Genomic DNA, 26,425 nt, shown 5'->3' with positions numbered 1-26,425 from the left:
TACAAGCGAAGAAACAAAACAAGTAAACGTGATCAGATGCAACATCGATGCCCGCCGCCATCTTGTTTGTTGTCAAAATTCTGGATAGTCTTGGCTGGACTTGGCTTTTCTTCTATTTTCACTCTTTTTCATCGTTAAAAATTGTTGAACCTGGTTTTATTTGCGCTATAACAGTAAGGAATCAAATATTATATGTCTTTTTTTCTTTTCCATCGTCCTGTTCAGAAATTCCGCTCATTTTCTGACGCCATTTTTTTTACTACGAGTGCACTTTGCTTTTCCGTTTAGCACCGCGTAGCCCAAACTGTCACTCGGGATGCTGAAGCGCACTCCCCGTAAGTGCACTTAACTTGCCCGCTTGACAGAGGTATAAGAAAGCGAGATGTTTAATGACTGGCGCTGAGCTGGGCTGTTTCTGTAAGCCATGGGGGTGGATCATCGTGCTTACCAAGCTATTCGCATGCTGAATGTAAGAGCTATAGAGCCATAACGTAAGAGCGCAAGGCGGACGCTCTCGCGATGTTGGCCGTGAACGCACAAGTCCGCGACAACACGTTCCTCAAAGTATGAAGCACCGTTGTAGCCCAGCCAAGACCAAACCACAATCGTCGCTTACTCGTGCGTGGCTGCCGCATTCCAAGCAAATATGCAACAATATTAAAAATACAATGTCCATCAGCAAGCACTCACCATCCGCATTACCATGGTTGTTGTCGTCCTTAATATTTTTATTTTTAAGTCACATTCTTTATCTGCGTCTTGGTACCAAATCCGCGCTTACCGCAAATAACTAAAAAAAAGTTGCTTGTTTTCTGTCCTTTCTTTAGAGGCATTTATTAAACGAAATAATACCTTCCAATACTCAGTTTACCTCTTTAACACGTGCGCGAGAGAGTTGTCGATAATGTTTGTGGCGTCATGTCTGCGTTTCTGCGTTAGGCATAGCCTTCCCTTCGGCTGGGTAGCCCGACTTTGGTGTTGGTTCACTGTTTTTCAAAATTTCTTGTTTTGCTCAGTATTAAAGAAAACGTCGTGCTGAACGCAGGAGGCATCAACCCATAATGTTCGAACAGTCCTCGGAGCTTTCGTTTAGGTAACAATATGTGGTGCTACAAGTACCGCGGTAGTTATCGCATTGCCTTGAGTTTATATGGTCTCATGTAGCTGCATGTAGCTGGTGCTACAAGTACCGCGGTAGTTATCGCATTGCCTTGAGTTTATATGGTCTCATGTAGCTGCATATGAAGGGAGCAGTGCTTTCGAGCGAAGGCTTAAAGGGGCTGCGAAACACTGCTTGCGGGGATACCGGCTATACTTCAGGTGGGTTCTTTATGTCACACAGATGCTGACCTAAAAAGAATTACAGGAATCGATGCACAGGAACGGGAGTTATTCAGTGAAGAAATTTCAAAATACAAGCAAACAAAACGCTGCCCTCAACTCGATTTTGGCGGGGCTTCCCGCTCCTATTTCGCTCTCCCAATGACGGCACCTGGCGCAACCAATCAAAACAGCCAGCCAGAGCACGTCGCGGAAGTTTGTACTCCATGGTTGCCTCCTCTCTGTAACTCGTTCTTGCTGAGACTGGCAGCGTCGTTTCCATGCCAGAGCGCCCCTGGTGGTGTATTTTTATTTTACTTGCTTTGCAGGGCTCTTATCTAAGACAAACAAGTTGTTTTTGTTGATCTAATATAAAACGCAGACAGGTGACAAAATGTGTCTCTATTTATTCACACAATTTGCAGTATATTTACTGTTTGTCCGACCATCAAGTTCGCGCCAGGTGATGTCATATCCGGTGCTAAAAACCCGCCACTGTGTGGCGACACCATCAGAGCCATGAAGTTGTTTTTGGGAGGACATTAAAATATTAAAAAACGGAATATACGCGGTATTACCGACGCTAATAACACCATTATAACTCACTGTATGCAATCAACAGGCAAAACAGTTAACTAAGATTGTGTTTCTGGGCCCCTTTAATGCTCTCTCCGTATACTCACCTTTTTAGGCTGGCTGTTTTTATTTGCTCACTGCATGAGACACTGCCTAACTTAGTTTTCTCACGCTTTTCCATTGGTCAGACGAACCCATTCATTTCCCCTCGGACGAAGCCTTCCTGCTTGCTTTTCTACGAGCCCGCAAGTACGACGTCCTGTGCGCCTTCAAGAATGTGAAGACGTACTGCAAAGCCCGAAGAGACAACCCGGACATGTTTGACGATCTGAGTCTGCACCGCGTTCCTTTTGACGCCACCTGCCGAAAGCATCGGCTGCTGACCGTGTCTCGAAAGACGGATCCCGAAGGAAGACCAGCAATAATGCTGAAATTCGGTAAGATAGATAGAAGAGGGCACGTACGCAAACGTACAGCATAGCCACGAAAAGTGGGCACCTATCTAGCCTCAAAATCCAAGATTATGTATACTTAGGCATCGAGATGAAAGCAATATTACACAGAATATTCATATTCGAGAATTTACATGAAAATAAAAAAAAAACAGGAATACAGCCTTCAACATTCTTGATTTCAGGTTAATAAGCTGTTCCCTTTCATAGTTATTGCGCCTGTAAGAACGTTCAAACCTCGCGATTCACCTAGCTCAGTTGCCTACAGTATGGTGAAAAGAGGTCTAAGAATGGTGGAAATCTGGACTGCGTGTTGGGCGAAATCTTAGCTATCCCGTCCAATTTATGTTCGTGGTACACAACTGAACTAAATGTTAATGATGACATGTCGGAAGGGTAAGTGATTGAGGAGAATCACACTTTCGAACTCTTTCTTTTGAGGCCGCACATCAGTTGACTCAACTCTAAGGCATTCATCCTATATCAGCTTCTTAGAACAGCAGAGCGCATCGTTCAAAGAAACTATCGGATTTGACCAGTAATAGAGACAATAATGATTGCGAAGAAGAACAGCACGAGTTTAGAGTACTCTCGTTCTGGAGAGAGAAAGTTAGAGATTCCTAAATTGTGCTTGTAACACCATTTGCACCCTCCACATTTATTGAAGACCAACATGTACTAATTGCATTTTTTCAGGAGCCTGGAACACGGACGTCTGCTCGCTGAATGACTACTACAGAGTGGGCATACTGCACGCTATGGATGTCATTCTGAAGGAAGAGATCCAGTTGAAGGGTGCTGTGATCGTGTTGGATATAAAGGGCCTCAGACCCTATCATCTGGCTCACTACACCCCTTTTATGATCAAGAAATTTCTACTACTTGTTCAGGTCAGTAGAGGGACCTCGTGTCTCTCGGTGGCGGAAAAGTCTTTCTCCTTGAGTATTCCGTTTTGTGCGTCACTGCAACCCTTCTTTAATTGAAGAAGCTTTTGCGTTTTTAACCGCATAGGGGATGTAGTTTTGATCGCCCCTACCTCTTGCGACCCAAAATAGCAGTGACGATGTAAGCCATTCGAAGGTACATATTTGCACTGAGCCCTTAGTGGCAAGGAAAGTTGTTTGCAGCGCTTTCTTTCAGAATACCCGTATGAAAACCTTCACATTCGATAAGCATCTATCACAAGTGACGACGAACAGTGGCGCGGGCTCCGATGAAAGTGCTAAAGAACGAGAGCCCGGTTTTCGAGGCATGGAAGCGCAGAAAAACAAGATAAACAATAAAAAAATATAAACACTTCTCCCACCTCTATAAAGAAGAAATGACCGTGATTACCACCACCACCTTTCCATCCCCCGAACGTCGTGAGAAGGTTCACTGCCACATCAGAAAGTAGAAAATTCCTTGAGCGCATGGACACAGATGGGACCTTAATATCGTTGGCCAGCAGTGAACACGGCAACGCTCCGTTCTGATTAGTCAGAAGGTGCTCACATACTGCTAGAGCGATGACACCGTCTGAGGCTTCTTTTAGGGTAAATATACTACTGCTATGCGACGACGTATAACCTGGACAACCTCCTTGATAAGAGGGTAAGCAAGGAAACGTACATCATACGAGTCTGCACAGGTGAGAGGCCAGAGATAAGAAGTCGTAATGGCTCAGTGAATTCAGCCATAATATGCTCATAGATGAAAATGGAGCAAAATGAATGAGAGAGAAAATAAGAAAGCTGAAAAGGTGTGTTACTGATGACCGATGAAACAAAACTACAACGTGGGTCTGCACCCCCGCCTAAATGCGTAGCTTATAAACACGGCGATACGGCACCTGCGGCACATCTTGCTGCTGATAGTGGAAGCCGTATAGTTTTAGAATCCTGGCCTTCGTGGAAGTCCAGGCGGCATTATTTTACCTCGGGAGTTACTTTCGAAGGGAATAACGACACAGATGGTTATACACTCGCTGTTTCCATCTGCATTCGCTCTCAAAAGCTTGAAGCCTCTTCGCACCACGTGGAGGGCTCCATCAAGTAATATGGCACGCTAGTGTCCATACCATCCGTCCACCACTCGCCTTCAGCTTCAACTGGTCTCAGCATAGCGATTGCAAGCAACGTGCATACAAGGCTATGGCAGCTGTGCTCCCGCTGGCTCGTTACAGTTGTGCTAGTCGTGTTCACTCCTCTAGATCCACTGTCTTGTGTTGCTCCTATCTACAACTGCGTCGACGGTGTTCAGGTTTTGCTTGTAAGTGCGACAATCTGTACATTCCGCGAGAGTCTTAATGTTCCCGTGAAGCATCTCCCAGAGTGTACTGTCTATTCTCCGGGTCTCACCACCTCGCTTTAAAATGCTGCAAACGCATCGTCCTTGCAAGCCTCACTACGCGTGTGCAGCGTATTAGAACGTTTTTTACTTTGTGTTTAAAATATTTCAGGTTTTATTCCATGTGATGTATCTGCACAGGAGAGAAAATGTGCCCATTCTCCAGGCTTTGCCTCGAAGCTGTTTGAAATATTGCAATGGCGTCGAAAAATTTTCGCACAGAAATGCAATTTCGCAAAAGAACCTTTTAACCATACAGAAACCTGTTTTTCAGGAGTTACTACCTTGAGTTTTCTTTTTCTGTTCTTCTTTAGAAACATAGACAATCTCCTCCGTTTTTGCTTTCATTTTTGGAAGTGAAGTTTCAAGCGAAAAATTCACTGCTTGAAAGCAGACCGTCGCAGCCACACTGGACAGTGGAACTTATTACTCATGCGCTCCTTCCTGCCCAGAAGCATAACACACACGCCGGGCTACGACTGACTGTTGTGTCACTTACAATGCAATTTCCCCCCTCGAGATGAAGGAAACAGGTTCCCCACAACGCAATCAAGCTTTTACAGGAAAGAGTAATAAAAATGGAAGCAGCTAAACAGAATTTCACCACGTATTAAGCCCCGTGCATGAATGGCAACGTTTGCTTATTCTGTTTTGTTTCTTTTTAGCGGCTTTGCTCTGGCCTGTGATTCACAATTTTCTTTTGCTAGATGCAGAAAGAAAAGTAAACCTCAGTCGAGAAAGCAAATTGAGTGTTAAATTGGACAATTATGTGTTTTCATTCTTTTGAAACAGCCTTTCATCATCATCTGACCACCAAGATTTCGTTTCTGTGCTTTCGATCAAGAGCTAACCTTTTCAGTTTTGCATGTTTCTGCTGTCAGGATCTCCTCGAAGCCATGCTCAGTTTGTCATTTACTCAATAGGTTTTCCAGCCGGGATTTCCACGGAAGCGTACTACTTCTTTTAAAGTTCCGGAAAAGAAAAACATGCATACGACAAGTGATTGACATTCATTTATTCCTTTTACTTTAGGACTGCTGCCCTCTAAGGATCAAAAAAGTCTACATTATCAACAACCCCGCCATTTTCGACGTCTTGTTCGCAATTGCAAGGCCCTTTTTGAAACAAAAACTGGTGAAAAGGGTGAGATTTGTCCCTTACATTGTTTTGCTATCCTACATGCCGGCTGCTCACGGAAAAAAATTGCTACGGGGCATGACATTCTTGAAAAGTGAAAATAGTTTTTTTTTTCTCAACGAGAAAAGACAGTAGAGATTAGAAAGCTAATCGCTGCAGCATGTAGCAGGATGTGCACACGCTCGAGCAAAACGCCTTGTCAGAAGACCAGTTCTTATTCATCGACTCTGCTTAAGCTCGTCTTTTTCGTTTGAAGCAGAATACTCGCGAGAGAAGTTTTTAATTGCTGCAATTTTCCCTTTGCGGCTAACTTGATTATGTGCCCTTCCTCGACATTCTACACGATGGCGGGATGGGCGGACATTATGAAGTAGATTTCAGTTTCAGCCTACCTATTCGGGCTCTTCCGCCGCACTTTCTTTTTTTGCGTCTGCAGAAAACAATTTGTAGATTAGTTGTTCTCTAAATTAACTAGCATAGCTCGCCATTAATTTCCGCTGCTTCCTCACCCAAGTCTTAGTTTATTCAGCGGTAATTCGGCATCTTCCCATAAAAACGTTTACAGCCTCGTCACCATGACTAGATGTCGGCTCAAGAGTACACGAACTTAAATTTGTGTATCTTATTAACACAATGACTGCATGCCACATGGTAGTTAGCGCTGTGCTATACAGCTGTGATGTTAAGGTCTCAACGTAGTAATGAATAAACTCGGAGAAGTTGCAAAGAAAGAAAGCAATGTCGGACCATCCCCTAAAAGGAGTAATGACATTTTCGCGCGTCCTTTCCAGGTTCGTCTGTTGGGATACGATGTCAACAAGCTGCACAACCTTGTGCCGGACGACCTGATTCCGGAGGAATACGGCGGCACGCACGAGAGCTTCGACTACGGCTACGTGGAGCGGGAGCTGAAGTCGAGAGACGAGCTATTCCAGGAATGGAACTCGTACAGTTACCTCAAAGCGACGAAGAATGGCGCCTAACCACCGAGTGACGCGGGCCTTACACTTTGCGCGCCCCACCTGATCTACGTAAGCACTTTATGTGGCCGCTGTCGGCTGGAAGACAGCGTAGTGTCTGTGCCTACTACAACATTACCGCAGGTACATCAAATGATCAGTGAGTGCCAACCGTAACGTTTATGGCCTCAAATAACACAGGCGCCACCCCACTTGAAGGTTCCACCCGCGAAGGCTACAGCGTACGGCAGCTCGGCGCGAGCTGAAAGGTTACGTTCCAGCTCCGGCGATAGCATTTTGGAGGCGAAATGAAAAAAAAAAAAAGCCCATGTACTTGGAGAGCCACCTACTGCGTAACTTATCTGCTGTCCTGTCCTGAATCGTTTACCAATCAACCTCATAAAAGAAATAGGCTTTGTAATCGAGTATGTGTAATGCAACCTTCAAGAAAACCCTACCATAGTAAAGCTTCAAACTAAATGGACCCTCCTGTTGCTGAAACTCTGAAGTGACAGTACCTTTCGGAGTACCTTCCAGCCAAATTACAGCAACACATCAAAGAACATTAAATTTAGAGGTGCGATTTATATACTCTGGCCGCTCGTGCAGCCCGAGTAAGCGAAAGCCAACTTCAGCATTTGTCTCTGCGAAAAGTTGCCCACCATTGCCTCTTCTAAGAGTTTTACCACACGACCCCTTGCAACTTTTCTATTCAACAAGCTACGCCATTAGTATCTGATCAAGCACGACAAAACCGCTCATTTACCTCAAGTTCGCTTTAGAGCACATCTTATTTCTTCTTAATAGTGGACATCCTATGAGTGGAATCGCATCCATACACTGCTTGTAGAAAGAACGGCCCTTTGAATTGTAAGAAAGAGTTCATTGCAGAGCGGAATAGCTCACTCCTCAAGTAGAGCCTTTTCACAAATGCGTATAAGACATGCTAAGTTGAAAGAAAATTGCGTGCATCTTTTATCGCAGCCTTCTAGAGATGTGGACATCGATGTTTGCAACGCGTCTGCAAAGCCGCGACGGGCGTCGAAAAGTGGCATGCCCCTCCATTCTCCTGGTGCTGGCTCGCTCCCCCTCGCGAGCCGTCTGAAAAAATGTCAAGCCGTGAACAGAAGCTGGTTGGGGAGCTGCAAGGATTCTAAGAAAATTTCAGGGAAGTTGAAGAGCTTCCAGCCATGAAGAAAAGAGTACCCGAGAGCCCCGCGGTCCTCCGATTGTTGTCAACCGCACTCCGCTTCAGAGGCGCGCGCTAGAGCCCGTGCGCAGGCGCCGATATCTGACATGCACAGATATCTGCGCCCCGCTCGCGCGTCGCGCCTCGCGCATGCGCAGACAGCCTCCAGCGTACACACGTGCGCGTAGGCGCTCCGCCCGTACGCCTCAGACGTGTCCATCGAGGTGGGGCAGCTCGCAGGCGAAGATACGTCACTACCACGCAGGTGGTAATGCGACAAACGCCACTTTACCACAAAAATGTGGCAGTGATTTGCGAATACCGAGAATCTCCAAAACTTCACCAGCGCTGCGACGAGGAACAAAGACAGAGAAGGAAGGACAAAGACAAGCGCTACTAACAACTGAAAGTTTATTTGAAAAAACACAGATTATATGCGCACAACTGACAACCCAAAGCGCCTGCGCTTCCCGCAAAAAGCACGCAAAAGAAAGTTACGAATCTAGATACAAAATTTCACACTCATATATGTTTACAGATGGTGTGCTAACCAACTGGCTCAAGCCACGATTTTGCACCGAGAATCTCGCGCAAGGGCTGCGACGAGACTGTAGGGCCTAGCCTTCCGAGGCTCAAGACTGCCGGCAGTCAGAGCTCGCCGCGGTAATTTAAGTGCAGACGGACACTTCTTCCTTTACCCTGGCTCACGCCAAGCGGAGAAGCTGCACGGCTTTTCGAACTGACAATGCACTACATTCCTTACATTAAATCGCATTAAACCACTCACGGATGTAACTCACGTTTCTTTTTTTTCTTTTTTTGCAGCATCTGAGTATAGCCCACGTCTCCGCAAAACCTGTTGTTATGGATGTAGCGACCGGAAAGGAGTGAGAGAGCGAAAAGTGAGAGAGCGAAATAGGTAAGGGGGAGAGCGAACGAGAGGAACTAGCGCTCGCTTCGGAGGGACGGAGAGAGAGAACTGCGAGAGGGAAAGAAAGAGAACATGTTGCCGATTCTGAAATTTTCTGGCTCAAGCTCACCTGGGGACAGAGAGCGCCATGGCACAAGGTGTTTTCGCCTTCTCAATGTGGTGTCAAAAACCAATTTCCTAAGCATTTCACCTTAAAGAGCCCAAGCACCTTCCCAGAGGAAAGCGTGTACTGTTTGTATCACCAGTGGATACACGGCGGCACTGGAGATCTAAATCCGTACTTCGCGCATGGAGGCGGATGCTCAAACCGCTAGTCACCGCTGCGGTGAAGGAAAGAGAAGGAGGCACGCAGCAATAGCTTCCCCGAGCGAGCGCGAAAAACTAGCGCTCGCAACATGCATTTAATAATGCGGTTGTTGTGACGCCTTTCGGTCCGTGCCACACCTCGTTGTTTCATTCTTATAACCATTTCTCTTTTATGGCCTGGGGCATAAAACGACGCTAAAAATATATAAAACAAAAACTAAAATTCGGCCTAGCCCGCGTTGGCTCTCGGTCGTGTCCTAGTGTTTGCGATAGAGACCCCGGGTCCTTCGACTAGCGATTGCAGCAACCACGTTTGTCATCCCTGCACTACAGAAAAGGCGTCTAGATCGAACATTCTGAGCGGCCGAAGCAGAGGCTGCAAAATGAAGGAGAGAGCAACAATATTCTTGAGTGCAGCGAAAACGATAATAAACCCTTACGGCCCGAGGAAGCTCATGCTCAAAAAATCTGAAGAAGAGCAATCGAAAAGAGTAGATTAAAAGGAGAATATTAATATTTTAATTTTAAATATGAAAACTGAAACCATATTGCTGACACAGAAATGCCGCATCACTTTGTATCGCAGCCGGTAACTTTTCTTACTCGCAGGCTTAAATGGATGCTACGCAAATCGATGGAATTGGACGCATGGATGAGGTATTGTGATAAGACTCACACAATCCAGGAAAACACTCTTTCTGGCTCTACCTCTGCTCCGTAACTTCTTACAGATGCTAAAGAATTAATTACTGCCGACCTTGCATGGACTGATCACATAAAGAAACGGACCGACGAAGCTAACCGCTTGTCCTCGACTTTTTACGTCACAGTTTTCGATTAGTCCCTCCTTCCGTAAATTTACTAACATACTGCACCTCCGTTCGGCCTGAACTCGAATACACATGCGCAATATGGGACCCACACCAAGCTAACCACATCAACTTACTGGAATCTGTCCAAAACCATGCTGCGCATTTTTTTCTTTCCTGAGTACTTATATACGCCGAGCACTAATAAACTTGTAGCGAAGGCCCGGGTACTGTGCGATGTCAGCCTGTTAACGAACGCCAGGAGTTCGAAATTATCTGGAGCCCTCCACTACGGCGTCCCTCATAGCCTGAGTTGGTCTGCGACGTCAAACCCTATAAACCATAAACTCAAAGCGCAAGCTATCCTGACCAACCTTCTATATCGCAGAAAAGTCGCTCGTCTCTACCTCTTCAATAAATTTCATCATGAATCCCCAGGTAACCCTATTATTTTCCCTGCACATTGCCACTTCTGCCGTCTCAGCCATCACCGTGTACCCACCTTCAGCCCGTCCATTAGCCCATTTTTCTTCATTTTTCGTATGAACGCTCAAGGAATGGAATGACTTTCCTGCTGCTGCCGTCATCCATTGCAATTACGACCACTTGGAGCATATCAGTGAAGAACGCATCTACCATTACGAATACCCATCTCTCATACAAAACCTCCTCACAGGGGCATTTGAAGTATTGAAAATAAATAAATATACCTGATTTATGCGAGCCGGCATTTCAGTCCAATGCTTTCGGCAGTTCAACTCCAGTAGTTTTTATAACTACTTGACTATGATGACGCGCATAGTAACGCCATCATCGGCCATCAAGCGCGACCCTAATATCCTTTAACAAGAAGCTTATGTTTAATCGCGCCTTGCTAGATGTACTATCGGGGACAAAAGTGGTATACTCCACGCGGCGGAAGCCGGAACAACGGAAAACTGCGTTGCAACGCCATCTACAGGCGGCATCTGGGATCGAGACAGCCAATGCGTGACCTTTATTGTCAGCAGGCATGTCGCTTGGCTCGTTTCAATGTTTCGTGCTTTAGCTCGCCAAAACGCCGCAGTTTTCCGTTGCTCCGGCTCCCGCCGCGTGGAGTATACCACTTTTGTCCCCGGTAGTACGTCTATGAACAAATCCAGACTCGCGTGCCCTTCGAAGCGACCAAGGCCGCTTCGAATTTTTCCAGAAACGGAGGACTCATACGCGCACTGTCAGAATTATGTGCGTGTGCGGGTGTACACATGAGTGACGTGTGCATGTATCGCTTCATCCTAATCTGAGTAGCCCGTAGAGAATATACCTGATTATAACATCTCCAGTTTTAATAAAATGATATATATCCTTCACCCATTGCATTTTACTCAGCTGCAGTCTTCTTGCATCTTCCATCCATTAAAGGCCTCACGGTTGAACTAAGGGTGTAGATGTGTTAGTGCACACTCCCTTCAAATAAACTAAAAAAAGACAAGGGTGCGAAGAATGACTTCAGCAGGCTTATGCAGGCTCAATGTTTATGTTACTGCTTGGGTTCCAAGGGGTGAAAAAAGCCAACCATGGTTTAGTACGTCTAAGGGGAACAATGAAATCAGAAAGGAATGATTTGGTGACAGTTCAAGCCGCAGAGTTCTGCTGCTTGAAGCAAGCATGCAGAGAGGTTTTGGAGGTGGTATTATTTAAAGAAACATACCCATGATGACTGTCTGCAATGTACGGTAAATAAATACATTTAGCACATGCAGTCCTTGGTAAAACAAATTGTGCTTGTGCAGTTTTTTTTTAACGTGAATTCGAGGGCATTCTTCAGCTGTTAATGTTTCGGATGTCGTTATGCTTTCGCAGATATCCACAATTCGCTACTTCTGATAGTCTGCGAAAGATCACTCTCTGCACATTATAAAATCAGCATAGACATACCAGTGGGCAGATTTACAGATCGCGTGCCGACGGTGACACGCCTATAGGAGGGACTATCTCGCGAGTTGAACTGAGGACATGATGCCAGCAGTGAAAGTGCCGTGGATGCGGATGCCAGGTAATCTTGGTAACTACAAGCCTTGAGTTCGCGAAGCGTTTAGCAAACAATATTTTGTTTTGTTGTTGCAGTTTGCTCGCGAGTCGTGGTTATATATGCTTTGCAAATGGTTGCTGGTAGTGCTTAGCTCTGCTAAGACAAGTCTCCGAGAAGGTTGGTAGGCAAGATTATGAGGTAAGGAAGGCATAGCTACGCCAACAAGGCCGCGAGAAAAGAGGCAGTAGAAAGAGATGAGGGTTTTCACGTTGCGCGGCGATGCGACATTAATCCAAAACTAAATTGCTTCAGTCCGAAGTCACACGCGTTGACCATGAAGCAAAAAGGACAGCTGCCCGCGGCAGCTGTGGCGTCAAAAACATAGAAATGCGGGTGAACGCCCGTGAGCGAAGTTGTACAAGGCCAAGTGATAACCTTCTCCGCCGCGCGTGCGTATGTGACGGTCGGCGTTAAAAAACATACAGCCTCTTTCAGGCTAGCACCCACTTGCCGCAATGGCAGGGCGGGGAGGCGATCGCTCTCTTCAGGAAAGTCATTATACCGACTTGATAACCTTCCTGCAACCTCGGACGATGTTCATGAAAGGGAAAGTCGACAGTGCCCAGTAAATAGAGCCGAGGAACTAACTGCTTGTTTTATTAATATATTTATTTTTCTTCCGGCACATGCAATGGCCCAGTGGCTGTAGCATTGGGCTGCTAAGCCTATAGGACACGGATCAGAATCCCGCACACGTCAGCTGCATAATTTCAATAGAGTAAAATGAAAAGATACCCTAGTGATCTGCGATGTCAGCGCACATTAAAGAAACCCAGTTGGTCTAACTTAATCCAGAGACCTCAACCACTCTGTCTCTGATGGTCTTGCATGCAACGGGTCGGAGCGGTAAACCTCACATGCCACCACAGACTGCTAGCATTTTTTTTCGTATGCTTAATCACACCGAGGCAGCCAAGCATGCGCTCCAGTATTTGGAAATCCTGGTTGCTGAGGTGTCCTTGCGTAGTGCGTGCCTGAGAAAGAATGTTAAAGTCAGAAGCAAACCATGCATGCCTAAGCGAGCGGTCTAAAGGGTAAATTTCCCGTTTTCAGTCTCGACGACTCAGCAACATAATCTGAATGGTTAAGCAGCGCATGCAGAGTTTAGGTGATTACGCAAGCACGTGTTGCCCATCATACAACCTTTCGCGCGTTCTTACACTTCCGTATTACCTTAGCGGCCATTAGGGCACTTTACCTTGCTCAGTGCACTCAATTCATCGCGGAAAAGTAAGCTAAAATGAGGTTGTTTTTCTTACCCCGTTACGGCGAAGGAAGTTACGAAACGGAGATTGATAAGCTTGTAGCGTCGCTGTTTGCAGTTCTCGAGCGGAAGCTGATACATCGGAGCGAGACTTGCGCAACGACAGTGAGGGGGAGGGAGGTTGATACCAAGGCCGCGGCAGGAGAGCAGCGCTGGCTGCATTTCTTTTCCGTATTTTTTTTCGATACGCAGACAACAACCACTGCCCCGTCGACGCGGGTCGAGGCAGTCACGTAGCAAGGCAAGCGGGTCGTTGGTAGGCGTGCAGACTTACAGCCGAACACAGCTGCGCGAGTGGATCGACAATCTGAACCGAGCACGGTGCTGCGGCGTTGGGATGCCATCGACGTTGCCAGTGGAGTGGACCGTGGAGCCGTCCCCCGAACATACACGTTGTCATAGGGATAGTGAGGGTAAGTCCATGTTATCTTTCTCGAGCTTAAAAAAAAATCGAGGTCTGTTTAAACGAGCCATTTTAAAGATAAAAATCAGTTTTGAACGCCGGTTTTGTTTCATATGTTGCATGCTATGAGCATGGATAGCAGGAGCGCTTTCTATGTGGCGTCTCAAGGAGTGTCGTAGAGCTTACCGATGTACGCTTTCCGCGCTGTCTCTAGCAGCGAAAGGGAGATAATTTTATTTATAGCAGTCTTCCCCCGGTCCACTTAATGTCCTCGCAGACCCATTGCAAGTAATGCGGTAGGTAAGTCGTTAGGGAGCATACGACAGGTCGCATTGATTCTTTGCTTAATGAGCTCATCATCATGTGCTAGAAGAGCAACAATTCGTGGAATAATTTTAGTAACGCTGTAGACATGTCCCGCAGGGAGGGATTTGGCGCTGCTTAGCCTGGTGATCTCAGATTGGGATTGAAAACAGTCATCAAATAAGTTTTGTGCAGCCTTGTACAACGCGTTAAAAATCCAGTTTGGACTGCAGGAAGACTGTATATTCATTAAATTTGTGGATGTCAGTATTGACAGCTAATATTACTAAAAACAAAAAAAAATGTGGCGGAGAAGTAATGAGTATAGAAAACGACGTATTGTTTTCGTCCGGCAATAAGAGCACAACTTGTCAGAAATGTTTGCTATCTGAAGTACTCTTGCGTGTGGAGTTACAGATTAGATAAGATAGACTGCAGAAAGTGCTGCAAAAACCTGGACAATGAGTGTTTACTTCTCCAGCAGAGATAACATCAAGCCACAATTTTTGGGCTGAAAATGGGCCAACAAGATCTTGAGAAAAGCCCATCCATAAAAAAATCGGAACACATGTGATCAATCATATGATAAATATTTCGCATGATAAATACTTGCTTCGAATTAGGAAGCTATTGCATAAGGACAAGAGTTGTAAGTTTTACAGTCAATGTGCGAATAAAAGACAGACTTAATGGTATTGGAGCTGTCGGCTACCTTAGAGGCCTTGTGTTATTTTGCCATAAATAACTTCAAAATATCTGCGCCGTTAGACATAAATGAATGCGAAGAAGCTAGCTGCAAAAATTTTTCTTATAGTGAACTGCTCTGCAATTCTTATATATGTGGTATCCACATATAAAACATTAAATATGAGTATATCATCATCATCTGCCTAACGCCCACTGCAGGGCAAAGTCATCTCCTATGTCTCTCAAATTAACCGTGTCCTTTGCGAGCAGCGGCCACCGTATCCCCTCAAATTTCTTAAGTTGAATTCCAATGGCAGATCGGGATCAAGTTTTTCTGCTCGGTTTGGATCAATCGTATTCCAATGGTAAAATAGGAGCGCGAGTTGTATGTTCCAATGGCAGATCGGGATGAGACGTAAATCCCGGATCGCTCCATGGAGCAGCGATACTTGATCCGCCGAAATCGGCGGATTTGACCGGAACCTCGCGTGACGTTTTCTTTTCCGCCGCGTCTGCTTCCTGTCGCGATCGGCAGCGGCCGCTTCCTTCCTGTCGTCGCTAAAGCCCCTGGAAATTTTCAGGGGCTTTAGTCGTCGCTACGTGGTGAGCCGGGCGAGCCGGGACAGCCGGGCACTTTGTTGTCAACAATGGACGGCAATGTTCTTGCTTCGCGCGGTGCGGCACTAGTTTTGCTTCATGGAAGTGACAGTTCTGACTCGGGCACTGAAAGCTCAGAGTCCAGCAGTGAAGATTCGTCTGAAACGGACAGCGAGTGTGAAGCTGCCGGCCTGTATGCCTGCCGCCGGCGTCAGAAAAATGCGCTAATATTCTTTGTTCGCGTTCATACCAAGCCCTGGAGTACAAAAATGTCAAAAATGAATCATTTTTGAGGATCGTTGGTCAATACCGAGTTGCTGGTAGAAGTGATAACTGCGAAACAAGCAAATTTCTTCCTAATGCCCAGTGCGGCTGGCCTGTTTTCTGCTAGCTCCACTGTTGAAGGCGTCGCAGAAATCGATCATGTCTTTATTTTATTATGAGACGAGGAACACAGTAAAACGGTGACGCGCGCCCTCAGCTGCGGCATCGATGTGAAACAGTTAGGCTTAGCGACGACTACGGCAGCCAGGGAACAGCGCAGTTCGTCGCTCGGCGTGTCCGCGGGCGGCGTCGTTGCCGAAAGCTCGACTGTCTCGCTGATCGGTTCAGCGACTTGCGTCTCGCAATCGCAAGGCTGGAAAATCGAGCAGTGAGCGATTTACCTGCGCGTCGTCTGCCACTTCTTTCGTGAACGGTATGGACAGGCTCACTGGCGCTCCGAAGACCGCGGCCGCATACTCGCGTGTTCACGGTAAGAGTGGATCATCCTGTACATACGCTTTGTTTTTTGTTTTTTTTACATTACGGCCTTCGTACTGCCTCCTTTTTGCTTCGCCGAGACGGCGTCTGTCAACGCGAAGATTGCGCCTCGCGCAACTCCCGTCGCACTTGCACACCAAGCTAGCACGTCCGCTCCTCTGGGGGTAAATAATAAATGTTTTCTACTACTACTGCTGAGTCGCTGGCGTCGCGCTCCCAAACTTGATGCACCAAGTTCTCCCGAGGGAGCACTCGCATTCCAATCGCAAAATGGGAGGTGGCGAAGCGACGCGCTCCTACGTGCTCCGTACGCGAACCGACGGAGTGGTCCCGATCTGCCATTGGAATTCAGCATTAATCTCATCCTCCCACCTAACTTGCTGCCGCCCGCTGCTACGCTTGCCTTCTCTTGGAATACACTCCGTTACCATTAAGGACCAGAGGTTATCTCGCCTTCGCATTACATCCCGTTCCCAAGCCCCTTTCTTCCTCTTGATTTCGACTAGGATGTCATTAACGCGCATTTGTTCGCTAACCCACTCGCGTGTTAATGACATCCTCCGCTAATATTGATTATGAAAATAGCAGGCCCATTTGCTGAACTAAACAGAAAAGTAAGGAATGATTGAAGAGGGAGAAGTATTTCTTGATGGCTTTTCACTAAGAACTCGTTTCACTCGGAGGTGTAGTGTTGTGCCTCATTATAGGTATAAGCTTAGTTATCTGTGCAGTTGTATTGTTTTGCTCTGCACTTTTTCCGACTGTATATGCTTTCCACCATAAAAGGCGCCACTACGATGAGCAACATGAGAAGTCAGGAAGGTGTAGTAGTCGATGGACTGCCTGAGTGCCTAAGGAATCTCGCGCACCAAGAACTTGGAGAGACGACCGTCGTAAGACAACAGGCTCTAAAGCAACTACGCCAACTCATTTCAGGTAAGCCCATAAAGCTTGTTACTGCCACACCGTAAGAAGGTAATTGCCGGGAAAATTAAACTGTACCCCCGTACACAAAATGGCGAGAGTGGAGATTCTTGGAGTCTGGCGGTTGTAGCGAAAGTTTCAACGTAAATTAATCTCTCTCCGCACTATTTAACATGAGTGGTTTCCGACATGGCTGCCAGCCGTAAATTGGTTTTAGTTTTGACCCACTGAGAGCTTAGTTGAAACGATAAATGGACAAAACTGAGTTCTCTGCGTAAGCTGCTTGCGGATATCCGCTCCGTTCTAGTGAAACAACAACACTACAAAAGTTAAATTGCAATGAAAATAGCCACTTTAATAGCGCAAACAATGAAATCAGATTTCTCGAGTTTCTGAACATTAAGAGAGGACCAAGCATAGAAATTTTAGGGCGGCGGCTGTGCGCTCGGCATGCTTCTCCTCTAAATAGGTGGATAGTGTTTCCAGCAGTGTGGCTGACTCCAGCACTTAAGTTGACAATGTTTCAAAGTGTTTGCTTTGTGACTTTTCTGCATTCATCAGACGAACCTTCACTCCATTTCACCACGGACGAAGCCAGTCTACTAATTTTTCTACGAGCTCGGAAGTACGACGTCCCGTGCGCTTTCAGAACTGTGAAGACGTACTTCAAGGCGCGAAGAGAAAATCCGGATATGTTTGATGCACTCAGTCTGCACAGCGTACCCTTCTATGCCGTCTGCCGGCAGCATCACCTGGTGACTGTGTCTAGCAAGACGGACCCAAAAGGGCGCCCAGTGTTCATGCTGAATTTGGGTAAGGTAATTGAATTACCTGTTTCGTGTCTCGACTCGCAGTGGCAATGAATATACTGTGGTTGCTATCAGAGCGCTGAAGTTCACGTATACTAGCTGTATTCGAATCTTATCAGAGAATTATTTTCGCAAAGCAAAAAAAAAGTGAACAGAAATCAAGAAGTAAATATATATGCGCATGGCTTGCTACACAAACTCCACCATCTTTTGGAGAAGTGCCATTTCACGTCACAGTGCGTGCTCATAATTTATTTATTCTTGCTAATGATGATATGGCTTGCTTAGCACTTAGGGACAATGTTGGTGCCGGAAAAATGGATCTCTCATCTTCTGCACAATTGGGAGTCGAGGTGCCTCTGTAAAAAAATTAACGTCACTCCTTCAAGCTGTCCTTTAGCTTCGTTAGGATGACATTAAAACTTCTTTTCGGGCTAGTTGGTGCATAATGATTTAGTAAACAGTCGTAGCGCAGACACTCACAACCACAGGGAGACAGCACCCGCACACAACCGCCAAGTGACACCTTATATAACGCAAGAACAAGCATGAAAAGGATGGGAAAGATACATAACAAAGATTGATGACACCGGACTGATCAAGAGACTGACTCTTTTGAAGCGGCTAACAGTTCACGGATGAAAAGAGAAAACTGCACAAACTTGATTTGGCGAGATATGCTCCTGTTTGTCTGCGCATGAGTACTTCTAAGTTAACTGTGTCATCAATCCTTGTATGTATCCCATCGTTTTCACTCATCTTTTCGCCCTATATGTATAAGGTGTCACCTTCTGGCAATAAAATCAGTTGTCAGCGCTTGAGTATGTGCGCCGTATTCCTGCGGTTGTGTATGTTTGCGTTCTAACTTCTTACTAAATTATTAGGATGGCGTAAACGAGAAAAAAGAGGCAGGCACACTGGTAGCCAGTTCGTTACTGTCACTCAGAGAAGTAATCTAGCTAGTTAATAAATTGATCCAAGTAAGCGCTGCACGTCGTAGGTCGGTTTGCACCCAACCCAAGTGTACTGAGCGGCTAAGCGTTCATGAGATTTATGGCGTCTGTCTTTCGTCAGCGCTACTTAGGATATTATTTGCGTCTGTTCGCAGAGAAGTAAACTGAACTGAAAAACGCTCTCTATTGGATGCCCATTGAACAATTTTGTTGTGCTGCAGAAGGAAGATCTATAAACCATATATTGAGGACTGGTCGACCCTTTCTCTAAGTCCATCGAGGCCCTTAAGGCCCTTCCGCGGCTTTACCTTCGCTTCGTTTTCCCATATTTCTACATACTTTTTTCAGAACTTTGCTTTTCGTTTGTGTGGCTACCTATTCGAGCTAAGCTCTTCTAGATCGGTCGATAATCATGACTCGATAGAAAGTAAGAGTTAAGGCCTGCAAATCGTACGCGGTGAAAAAATAATCACCGTGATTAAGCGCACGAGTGAAGCCATGCGGTTTCTAAATACCCGCAATTTTGTTTTCTTCCGCGAATAAGAAAAAAAGAAAGATGACTAGTTTTTAAAACCGAGAATCTCCCCCTGGAGCGGTACCTGAATCTATTCTTCTTGCAAATCACCTTTTTTTTCTTTGCCATTGGCCTCTCCCGCCTTCAATACTGGAGGGGGCGAATGACATAGGCTATTTATAAGATTTACTCCATGGTGTCCCAGTTCGCAACTATCTCTCACAGAAAGAAAAAAGAATGAGGCAGAAAGGATATTTGTCACAAAATACAGGGCTTGATTTCTTCTCTAGACGCACATCGTGCAAATGAATATTCGGTAAGGACTAAGAATGAGCCCAATAGAGGGCTGAAATATCGTCAGTTCTCTGAAATGTATCTAGAGTGAGTGAAAAATATCAGTGCTTCAACGAGAGCTAAAAAAAAAGTTCAAATGAAGCATTGCCTCATCGCTCAGAAAAAAATGCAGGATTAAAAGGGCTGCGCTCTTGCTATCAAAATATTGACGTCGTTTTGACTGATAACGTACACATAAAATTGCATACTTCGTCATGATAAATTAAAAGCGCATCCACACTACAAGGCAGCCATGTGTCAAACGTATATGAACGTATATGAAGTTAATTAGCCATTTAACTCTTGGACTGCTGAAAGAACGTGCCCGATTCCTTTTTTTTTTCTTACACAATTGAGATCGATTCTGCAAGGAAAAAAAGAAAGGAAAGGAATCTCCTGCTACACAAGTAGAGAAGCGGCCGGTAAAGGCGCTCAAGTTGCAATAACACGAGAAAAATTGGTCCAGTAAACACGGAATTAAGATAAGGTGGGTTCGCTCACTCAGATTTCGGAACAGTGACCTTGTCTGTGAATAGCCCCGAAGTGAATAGCCCCGAAGTCAGGCAGCCAAATGTAAAGCGTTGCATATAGACTTTGTCTTACCTCTGGACATTTAATCAGTCACTTTTAACAGGACGCGATGTCAAAATATTGAAGCCTCCCCAAAGCCGTAGCCATTACATACGTTAATTTTGCTAATGAGTATGATTTCGCGGGCTGAATTCATGCCTGCACTACCCGCGTGTTTATGGAGACGAAAAACAAGAGCATCTGTTTATTGTGTGGTATGTCTCTGAAGACTCGAAGTGTCGTAAACCATTATGCTCTCCTCCGACGGCGCTTCTCGTAGAGGAGAAGAGAAGGCAGACGGTCGGAAGTCCTTCTCCTGCTGTCCTTGTTACACTTCATATGACCAGTCGTGAGCGATAGAACAAAACAAAGCTGATGAGGACTAGCTTTTGGTAGAATCGATAGGCTGTGCTCTCTGGTAGCTGAAACAAACCAAGTCAGCGGTAGCGGTACTATGTACTTCAGGAGGCGAATGCACCTGCCCAAATGACCCGTGTGACAGGCGTTCCAAGTACGCCCTAAGTGCGCCGCTATAGTGCAGCACGATGCTGGATTTTGCACTTTTTCTTTTTAACTCCTTCTCTTTATCGTTCAACACGACCAGGCGTGCGTGTTCGAAGATACTTGGACCCTGATTAAAAGTGACGTTGAGTGGCACTGATTAAAACTGATCTGCAAATTAGTTTTCTCTCCTTCCGCGTCAAGAAAAAAGCAGTCTTAGTACTTTATCAAGAAGCCAATGGTATGGTCTTAGCGCCGGGATTCATTCATTTTGTAGACGTTCCGGGTAACAGTTTTAAAAAAATGAATTGTTCGTAATATTTCTCGCGTGAGGAAAACGCAAATAGATAACACACCAAAATTAAGGAAAAAAGCACTGTTTTTTTATTTCTCATCTAACAACCTGGCCTATTTCATTAGTGTCGCAGCTACTGCCCCCCAAGTGTACTTCACACTGCAATAATGAATGAAAGCCGTACACAGCCTCTCCATGTACGGTCCTGAGCCCGGGCGTGGCCGGTAACTTCAAGGCAGGGGCCGGTCTAGGCCCAGCACAGTCCCGGCCGAGGTCCGGTTCCGCCCGCGGACCGTGCCGAGCGCGTGCAGTGCTCTACTTGAGGGGATACCACTGTTTCAGACCTTCGCATCACTGAAATGCCTTTTAGTAGCGACGTCGTCTACAGAGCCGAGAAGAGTAGAATGCATGAGCGGTTGCAGTATAGCAGGAGCGCACTGCCACAGTTGCTACCGGAACGGGACAATGGCACGACGAAACGGCTCTTTGAAACGTGGATGTCTAAGTAGAGATGGACGTTGAATTGCTAGAGGAGGAACTGCTTGAAAGTTCATAATGTGTCATGAAGCAGTTATTCAAGTTCCCAAGATGGGAGGCATGGTAGAGAGGTAGCGGGAAATTAAACGTGAGAAATGCAGATTGGGGGCAGGCGTGGTCTTAGACGTTGCAGGCATTTTAGCTTGTGCTCAGCTTTCTCAAATGCCTAAAGAAAGATCGAGAGTTCAGACTTTTAATTTTAAGGCCAGACCTCAGCTCACTGGAGTATGGGACGATCAGAACGAGCTCCTAGGAGCCGCAGTAAAGCGCATGCTGCAAGTTAGAGGCTGAAAAAAAAAAACGTTACTATTCACAGCATGAAAAACGATGTTGGTTATGTGGCTTTCACGTATCGCACGCTAAGGGATACAAACTACATTTCTCGCCTTAATGCTGTTCCAGTCTGAAAGATACTGTGGTTTTTTTTTTTAAATGTTGTTACAATTTTTGTCGTGAAGCATTTCTGTGGGAGTTACATGCTCGCGTTGCGATCTTTTCAGGCACGTGGAACACAAACATTTGCTCGTTGGATGAGTTCTACAGAGTGGGCATACTACACATTATGCACATGCTCTTCAAGGACGCCTTCCAGATAACAGGCGTCGTGGTCGTGTTAGATATAAAGAACCTTGGTCCCTACCATTTGGCTCATTACACGCCTCCTAATATCAGGAAGTTCATCAAGCTTGTACAAGTAAGTAGGAAACGTCACTTTGCTAGACGGCGGAGAGTTTGCCCTGTTAAGACTTGTCTCTCGCATGTGTCTCGAAGCGAACATTCGTTGGGCGTCAGTGGAGGCAGGGTCAGGTCATACTCAATGCTTCCCAGAGATTTCAAGCCTTCTTGGGCAGACTGATGTATGCCTTAATTGGCTATGCCTGTGTGTTTCTTTTTGTCCCTCTTGTGGCCACAGTTGTCCGGTGACCACGCTTGGAAATAGAGCTTGCTCTTCGACATTTCTCTGAATGTTTCACGATGGGATGACTTCATGATTGTCTTCAATGAAATTTGGCGTTTTTCCGAAAGATTTCGACGCACACTGCGAAGGCAGTAGGAAGCACCGCATCCATCAGCTACGCGAACGGCTCAGTCAAGTGCATGGCTTCTTTGCATATGAAAATAGTGATGCTGCAGTTATTCCCTTTGATTTGCGCTCGCAAGAACTTGGTGATAAACTAGCGAAGGCGTTGCCATAAGCAATGCGTCTTATCTGCGCGAGGCGACATCTACACAAACCTACGCGGCATGCACCTCTAAAAGGTCGGAATAGGTTTGGTTAAAGATGTTTAACGCCCCGCAAGTGTAGGTAAAGACGTATGTGTGTGGTTTCCTAGTTGCGTGGAATCCGCACACATGCTTAAGTGGACGACGTACTATAAGCCTTATTGGACGACATATGACCGAATAAACACATTTCTCATGTGAGGGTTTCAGAAAAAGTACCTGATATTGCTGCAAAGCTTTTTTTTGCCGTCAGTGCCAGTGAATAAGTCCTACCTTTAGACTAATCCCACTAGCCAAAATTTAATTGCTATGTGCTTTCGAACTTGCATTTTTTAGCGGCGCATAAACAGCCTCGCGGCATTTGTATGCGAAAATGATGCATAGTTTTTACCACTTTTGCAGCAGAACCTGCTTATTACCCCGAGAAAGTGAGTAGGACCAACCACTTCCAACTTTTAATGAGGCAGCCAGAGAAATTAATATGCATCTGCAAAGGGAATCTTGATTATGGGTTTAGTTATAAGTCCCGAAATTCAGCTAGCAGATTTCCATGAACCCGCCGCGGTGGCTCACTGGTAAGGCGCTCGTCTACCGAGCCGGAGTACCCGGGTTCGAACCCGACCGCGGCGGCCGCGTTTCGATGGAGGCGAAACGCAAGAGGTGCCCGTGTGCTGTGCGATGTCAGTGCACGTTAAAGATTCCCAGGTGGTCGAAATTATTCCGGCGACCTCCACTACGGCACCTCTTTCTCTCTTTCTTCTTTCACTCCCACCTTCCTCCCTTCCCTTAAGGTGCGGTTCAGGTGTCTGCCGAGATATGTGAGACAGATACTGCGCCATTTCCTTTCCTCAAAAACCAATTTACCAGTTTCCATGAATGAAACAAACCAGCACTGAAATGTGTCCGATGATATTGAATACATTCCTGGCTGGACTAAAGGAATGGAACTGAAGTCATGATCGGCGCACAGATGCCGGTCAATTTTCTTGTTGGATCGCATAGTTCAGGAAGAATGCATATGCGCAACACTTTTCGGCCTCCCAAGGGTACAAGGACCCAGGGAAGAGAGGGCTGCAAAGAAAAGACATTGCATGCACTGTAACTCCATCGAGGCTCATCTAATGCTCTTTTTTCACTCTAGCCTCCTGGAGAGGTAATAGATGGACACATTAGCGCACCCGCGCAAATGCCTTGTCTCTGCACTTGCCGCTTGGCAACGTTTTTCTCGATGTGTGCTGTAAAATATTTTTCTGAGATGCCATCCCGCGAAAAAAAAAAAAAACACATTGCTCACTGTAAGGTCTGCCAATGAACGAGAAATGCAACAGTAGTAGTACTGACTCTTCTATAACAAACTAAGAGAAGAAACAACCGCATGCACCGAATACGTAACTGCGTCACTGAAAGGCGTAGTATCCCGCGGTCAGGAATAGCAGCACCAGTGTTTCTGCATCAATAGATGGAACGCGCTTACCCAAGCCGTTTACTCGGGTAGTGGACACGGTGCCTGTAACAGCTATCGCGAGATGCATCACGATCTTTCTGAAAGGCAAAATTAACTCAGCACAAACATCTAACCAGTTCGTGACGAAAAGTGTGCGGAAATGTAACTGAGCACGTCGTACCCCCAGCCGTACCTCGCCGCAACGCTATTGACATGGCGGCGCCGAATGTCTTCTCCGTCTTGTGGTCTATAAACGACAGACCGTTAACCCGTGTTTTCTTCTTTTCTTTTCACCGTAGGAATGCTGTCCTCTGAGGATCAAAGGAGTCTACGTTATAAACAATCCAGCAATATTTAATCTTTTGTTTGCTATTGCAAAGCCGTTTCTGAAGCACAAACTCGTGAAAAGGGTGAGATTCATAGCTTTCATATTTTCACCGTTCTGCATGTCGGCTGCTTGCGCAAAATATATATATTTTTTTCATGGGCATAAAATTCTTGCTAACGTAAAATGGGCTCTGCGTTCCGGGATAGAATTAGGCTCTTCATTCATTAGCTTTGTAACAGTTTGGACATGCAGAAGCTGAGGCTTGCTTTCGCTTGCTTATCGGACTGCTTTGCTTATCGGACTGGAAAAGGCAATAGCTCCCAACAGTTGTCTCAATGACTGATCCTGTGATACATAAGAACAATAACAGAGCCTAATACTTGACGCACGCTATTAACTAACATACAATACAGCAGTTATATTCAAGCGTATAGAAGTAACTAAAAAAATAATACCTCACCATGGCCCATTTGCGCATTGTAATTAGAAAGCCGGCTGTAATAAGAATATAACATGCCCCGAAGGTGAAACGGACTTTTGCACACTCGAAAGTGAGAAATAAAATAAACGGGAATAGCTACTACTATAGCGACCCGCAGCCATAAGAGCAGGACCGGGGAGACTGCCCAGATCACCCCTAGGCGTAGCGGGTAGAGATGGCATTTGCAGGGACAGGATATTGGTAGACAGGCTTGGGGTATGGTAGTTTGGGCGGGATTGGGTCAGCGTTGGTTTTAGGAATTGATACGGAGAATTCAGCCGGCAGTGCACTCTACCAAAGACTGCAAGAAAGCAAAAAAAAACGCTGTGTTAAGACGCAGTCAAACAGAGCCGCGACCCTTCGAAATTTGCACGTTGCTTTCAGTTCCGCTTTCTTGGATACGATCTCAACAAGCTGCACGGCCTTGTTCCTGATGACCTGATTCCGGAGGAGTACGGTGGTACGCACGAGAGCTACGACTATGACGCCATAGAAAGTGAGCTGAAGGCACGAGAGGAAGCATTCCAACAGTGGAACTCCTACGGCTACCGGGAAGCGGCACAGAACAAAGTGTAGCCATTGATCGACCCGCGCTTTGCGCCTAAAGTCTCGCATGTATTACCCATGTAAATAGTGTCCATGCTAGTCCCTAGTTCTTAAAAATGTTCTACAGTGACGTCATGGTAAGTGCTATACTAGCGCCCCTGCAGCAAATGAGCACTGAGCGCCCACCATGATGTTTGTGTTCTCAGATGTCACAAGGACGTCATTCTACACCATGCATTAGTGTTCCGCCGCGTTGGTTCCATATATGGCGTTAAGCTGCTGGGCACTCAGGTTTTGTCTCGGCCGCAGCTGTAGCATTATGGTGGGATCAGAGTGCCAAAACGCCGAAGCATTGAGAATGTTAGCGCTGATAAAAGAACCCCAGCTGTTGAAATTAATCCTATTTCACTATCACAAACCAGAGATCCCATACTTTCGATCTGACATGTAAGAAAGCACTAACCTACGCACCAAGCAGATAATTTCAGGAACTTGCGCCAGGATGCCACTGTTTACATAAAGCTTGTTTCGATACGCTTGGTTTTTCCGTTGAGGATGTTCCCTTGAACATTTAGTTAGAGTGACGAACATTATAAGTTTTCTTTCTTTTTCTGCAAAAGAAAGCCAGGTGAAAATGCCGCCGTACCTGTCATACTCTGTTCGTTTGCGGTATTACAAGTTTGTGTGCTGGATGGTTGTTCGTGTTTCTGCACAGCGTGATGACGGACCAGATGTTTACATGATATGCTGCGCTGCAGCTCCACACGAAGGGTTCTTTTGAGGCTCAAATCTCGATCAAGAAGTCCACTTGTGAAATTGTAATACTGCTCTGGAATTTTTGCAACGCTGGACTCGTGGTTCTTTCATTTGTA

The 26,425-nt window shown here is 45.9% G+C and overlaps 2 protein-coding genes and 1 long non-coding RNA gene across 7 annotated transcripts in view; 2 read left to right on the top strand and 1 right to left on the bottom strand.

The window, feature by feature from the left end:
• The window catches only part of LOC149372724 (alpha-tocopherol transfer protein-like), a 21,263-nt gene extending 9,907 nt beyond the window's left edge, over nucleotides 1-11,356 (top strand). For 4 of the 5 annotated variants that reach the window (XM_089567267.1, XM_089567268.1, XM_089567271.1 and 1 more), the window contains 4 exons: nucleotides 2,085-2,333; nucleotides 3,045-3,238; nucleotides 5,709-5,819; nucleotides 6,605-11,356. In XM_089567267.1, the coding sequence (XP_089423393.1) occupies nucleotides 2,085-2,333; nucleotides 3,045-3,238; nucleotides 5,709-5,819; nucleotides 6,605-6,796 (746 nt within the window). In that variant the 3' untranslated portion in view covers nucleotides 6,797-11,356. The remainder of the gene's footprint in view (nucleotides 1-2,084; nucleotides 2,334-3,044; nucleotides 3,239-5,708; nucleotides 5,820-6,604) is intronic. The other variant, XM_089567270.1, reaches the window with a different exon arrangement.
• The window catches only part of LOC149372722 (uncharacterized), a 273,432-nt gene that overhangs the window by 244,667 nt on the left and 2,340 nt on the right, over nucleotides 1-26,425 (bottom strand). The window lies entirely within an intron of this gene.
• Nucleotides 6,829-26,425, top strand: LOC149372723 (alpha-tocopherol transfer protein-like). The gene is made up of 7 exons (XM_089567266.1): nucleotides 6,829-6,844; nucleotides 13,535-13,755; nucleotides 16,881-17,030; nucleotides 17,580-17,831; nucleotides 22,031-22,224; nucleotides 24,498-24,608; nucleotides 25,392-26,425. The coding sequence occupies exons 2-7, from the start codon at nucleotides 13,680-13,682 to the stop codon at nucleotides 25,581-25,583; spliced, it is 975 nt and encodes a 324-aa protein (XP_089423392.1). The 5' UTR covers nucleotides 6,829-6,844; nucleotides 13,535-13,679; the 3' UTR covers nucleotides 25,584-26,425.

This window comes from Amblyomma mixtum, chromosome 1 (assembly GCF_055824585.1).
Source record: "Amblyomma mixtum isolate Tamu chromosome 1, ASM5582458v1, whole genome shotgun sequence".
Lineage (NCBI taxonomy): Eukaryota > Metazoa > Arthropoda > Arachnida > Ixodida > Ixodidae > Amblyomma > Amblyomma mixtum.
Note: the sequence above shows the minus strand (reverse complement) of the source record. Positions and strands in the feature narration are given on the sequence as shown.

Excerpts from the sequence above, each read along its gene's own strand:
- LOC149372723 (XM_089567266.1), top strand. The coding sequence starts at position 13,680 with ATGCCATCGACGTTGCCAGTGGAGTGGACCGTGGAGCCGTCCCCCGAA. Across the intron at positions 17,031-17,579 it reads ACTACGCCAACTCATTTCAG|ACGAACCTTCACTCCATTTC; the intron begins GTAAGCCCATAA and ends TGCATTCATCAG. Across the intron at positions 22,225-24,497 it reads AGTTCATCAAGCTTGTACAA|GAATGCTGTCCTCTGAGGAT; the intron begins GTAAGTAGGAAA and ends TTTTCACCGTAG.